General features: G+C 42.9%; 1 protein-coding gene across 1 annotated transcript; it reads right to left on the reverse strand.

The window, feature by feature from the left end:
• Positions 1–1,435: 1,435 nt before the first annotated feature.
• On the reverse strand, positions 1,436–2,614 carry LOC102245081 (protein FAM60A-like). Its single transcript, XM_014535518.1, is given in 3 exon segments — positions 1,436–2,027; positions 2,029–2,286; positions 2,288–2,614. Coding segments are annotated over 3 exon segments (669 nt in total). The 5' UTR covers positions 2,507–2,614; the 3' UTR covers positions 1,436–1,835.
• Positions 2,615–4,213: the final 1,599 nt, after the last annotated feature.

Below are 4,213 nucleotides of genomic sequence, written 5' to 3' on the forward strand. Positions count from 1 at the left end.
TCCATATTATAGTATATTCTACCACCGACACTGTAGCCAAAATGTACAAAATAAAAAAATAAAAAAAAGGACCATTTCAAAGTAACTCGGGAGGAAGAGGAGAATGGCTGAGACTCTTGCAGTGCACCTTCGAGGCTGTGGGAGCGCCGCCCCAAACCACTGTGTTGTCTGTACAGATGGTGGCTTGTAGTTTCTTCCAAAGGAATATAAAATTTTAAGTTTAAAATAAGAACTATAAAACTACAGGGTGCCCATAAAAAGTAGCTCACTCCTTATTGTTATTCATACTATCCAATTTTTAAAATCCGGCTTTAAAAAGAAGCACCGAGTCATTTTATTATAAGGTCAGCAAATGATCCTCGTTCTGAAAAGTATGAACTGGTAATATTCTTCCTGAATTGATAGAAAAGAGGCAATGAGAGTGCTTGGGTTTGAGTTCAAGTAACAGGCTTTTCATAAAAATTTTAGAACCGAAGGGCCCCACATTCAGGATTTATCATCTAAAACCTCAATGTTCAGAAAACCTGACTACAAAAAGCCAAACCCACTCAGCATTAACACACCTCTTTTCTTTTACTAGCATTTTACTTTAATATAGTGGTGGGGGGAGACCCTAAAACCCTCATACATTAAAACAAGTTGAACAAACACTCTACACAGATAAAACCTTCACAAAGGTCAACTGAAGTAATCCAGAGCTAAAACTGAATTGTGTAGATTTTCAATGAAGTCACCGGTAAGCAACACGAGCCAAAGTCAATCATTTACACACTCGGCGAGCCCTCTGAGAAGCGTCAAAGGTCGACTGAAGTAATCCAGAGCTAAAACTGAATTGTGTAGATTTTCAATGAAGTCACCGGTAAGCAAGACCAGCCAAAGTCAATTATTTACATACTTGGCGAGCCCTCTGAGAAGCGTGCCCCCAGAAGCACCAACCTTTGTTATTTTTATGCTATCCTGAAAGCCTGCACGTTTTTCAGATATCTGAACATGTTTCATAGAGTGTGTTCTCTCCCATGTGGTAAAATAAAGCTTTGGTACTATTTATATTAAGATTGCTTATCCTGAAGACTTGACTTTTCCCCAAGAAGAGCTTTGATTCTGCTTTAGAAGTTTCAGATAAATTAAAATCTTCATCAAATAGCAATATGAAGGAGGTGACACAGGATACAACATATACAGTCCAGTTACCTCTTTGTATATTTAGAAATGACTCCTTCAAGGTATTTGTACCAGAGAGCTTATTCTGTCCTGCTTAATATTCAGAAGTACAGGTTTGAATCCTCAGAACCTTGGCAAGACCTTAATATTTTAAAATTATTAACAACTACCTCAAGGGGCAAGTCCAGGTTACTAGTTTATGACAAATTTATTATCATGAAGGAAAACAAGTGTAGTCAGCCATATTTAAAAATGCCCCAACCACTGCTCTCAATATAGAAAGACTAAAACTACGTACGTTTATCATACAACAAATCCCATCTCTGTCCCCTGAAGTCCCCCTAGTTTCATTCATGAGAAGGGGATTTAAAAGAAAAAGACTTAAAGAGCACTTTACAGCAGCATTCAGCTTTCCTACGAAATACTCAGCATCTTAAATATTATGTACACGTCTGTTTTTCCTTTTAGTAAGCTAGACACTGGCTTCAGAGTTGGTGGAACTTGTGGAAGTGGAGGAAAAAATAACCCATTCGGAACTATTCTAGAAATTGTCTTTTGGCAGAATAGCAGGTATCCAAGTGAAAAACAGGAAGGTCGTTTTGTTGCTGTGTTTTGGGTGTGTTTTTTTTCTGAAATTTCAATCATTTCCTGTTCCCCTTCTACATACACCTCAGTCACCACTCCTGGGTGGAGATGGGCAGAGGCTCTGGGCCGGGCTCCTCCAGCTTCTCGGCCGCCGCCTTCTTGTTGCTGCAGCGAGGCTTGAAGAGGTGCGTGTCAATGAGGACTTCCCCAGAGCGGCCTTTATAGATAATCCCACAACATATTTTCTGTCTTTTCCAGTACGTGAGATCTAAAAAGGAAAAAAATTGGCGTTCTGCTGGAGCCCGAAGCCACCTCTGTATCTGAGCTGTCATCTGACTGGTTACTGTAACAAGGAGATTGAGCTGGGGAGGCACTTGAGGTGGTACCGTGAGCATCAGAATTATGACGTTTAAATTTCTTCTGTAGTTTGCTGATCTGGTTGCTTTTTATCCTGTTTCCAGATAGAGTTTTCACTTTCTTTGGTTTCAGTGTAGTCTTCAGGCTGGGTCCTGCCCTTGCATCTACCACGTGATTCCAGTTGTTTTTTTTTGGATCCTGCTGGCAATTTCCTCCATCTTTTCACAAGCAGGACACAGGCATTACAGATGTCTCCTGAACGTGTCTCATGCAACCCAAAACAGCTCTGGAAATCCTTCTCATAGCGTTTACTGTCCGTGAATCGAGAACTGGAGGACTTAGCTCTGCAAATACAGCAGCCTTCTATACTTCGGTACATCTTTGGCTTGTGAAAACCAAACATCTTTTCTTCTAGGCAATAGTCTTCCCAAAACAGCCGTTCCACGCGCAGTAATGTTCCCGAGGTGCGGAGTGCACGCCAGGCCAGCCCCCCCTGCCACTCGCTCCCTCCTCCTCAACTGCCTTGTCTAGAAAGACTGTCTCCTGCAGTTCTCTCTAAATTTCTTTATGTGCTATCATATTGTGTATTTCCTCCTGCCATTTTTTTTAATTCAACCTTACACTTTTGGGTTAATGCATATGGATACATGTGGCTCTAGTTCATTGATTTTAGTTGCTATATAGTATTCCATATCTGAACTTGACCACAATTCAGCCCTTCTCCTGTTGGTGGACATTTTTATTGCTACGAAGTTGCCACACTGTATGTTTCGGTTCTTGTCTCACTGTGCTGTGAGAAAGTTTCTCTAAGGTGTATACTCAGAAGTGGAATTCGTAGGCCCAAGGGTATGAACATCTTCAGCTTACTAGATATTGCTAAATTGCTTCCTCAAATTGCTCTTATTCATTTAAGCTCACACTAAGCAGTTGAGCATGTCATTAACACCCTAGTATGAATCAGCAAATTCAACCACTTTCCTTTGGTCTGCCATCTGGGAGCTGAGCAATTTTATTTGACCCTGAAATAATTTTCTCCTGTAGCATTGCATGGGATCTTGCCACTGCTGCCCATTTCCACCAAGAGCAAAATAGCAGCCTAGTAGCCTTCATTCCCTTTTCCCAGTTTAATTTAACATTTATTGGGCACCGGCTGTGAGCAAACACTGGGAAAACTCAATGCCAAAAAGGACTCATTTCTGGCCCTCGAGGCACTTGCGGTCTCATAGACTAGAGAGTCTCAACTATGCAAACCATCGTCCAAACCACATGAACCACCCATGAGCTGCAAACAAGACTCTGTGGGTGCTTCACAGGAGTGAGTCTTTATTTCCTTTTAAATAAAGATTTTTGTTTCGATTCTAAAAGTAAAGAGTCTTTTTTAAAAGAGAAAAAATTGGCAATCCTAATGCCCGGAGACAATAAATGTATTTTCTGGTCAGTGCCAGGGTGACTTGTTCTGAATGGGGAATGTGGTCAGGGGTGGCACGTGGACTGTGAGGAAGAGGAGACAGCAGGAGCAGTGCAGGGCCCTTGTGATCTGGAATCTGACACCCTTGATTTCAGATAACAGCCCCTCCCTTCTGGGGCTGGAAATTACGGTGTGAATGGGGAGTTTAAGTGCTGGCCCAGCAAGTCTGGCCAGTCCTGTCACCTCTGTGGGCCTCAGTTTCTCCATCTTTAGAATGATAGCCTCAAGGTTTTTTCTAGGTTTCACACTTGGATGGTCTGGTCTACAGCTGGCAAACTGGATTTGTTTTTTCAAAGTTAGATTATTCCAAATGAAGGGAAACAAAGCCAAACCCTGTCCATCTCTGACAACAGCCCTGTTCTCCACCCAGAGTTGTCTCTCACAATCCTAGTGCTGCTGACTCTGACACTGGAAGTCTGTCTGCCTCTGGGGACCCACAGAAAGTGCTGAGCGAGCCTGGCCTGTGACCTGTGCTCAGTGGAGGGTCATGACTGTCCTATGGCCCTCCTGGTCTTGGTGGGACATTCCCCGAGTGGAGGGCTGCCTTCTGGAGGCCTAGGGGCTCTGGCACCTGCTGCCCTTTCCTCACTCACAGGGACCCCCCAAAAGGGTAAGTAGTAGTCCCAGAGGGGAGTAACTTAT

The sequence above is a fragment of the Myotis brandtii genome, unplaced genomic scaffold, assembly GCF_000412655.1.
Source record: "Myotis brandtii unplaced genomic scaffold, ASM41265v1 scaffold144, whole genome shotgun sequence".
Classification (NCBI taxonomy): domain Eukaryota; kingdom Metazoa; phylum Chordata; class Mammalia; order Chiroptera; family Vespertilionidae; genus Myotis; species Myotis brandtii.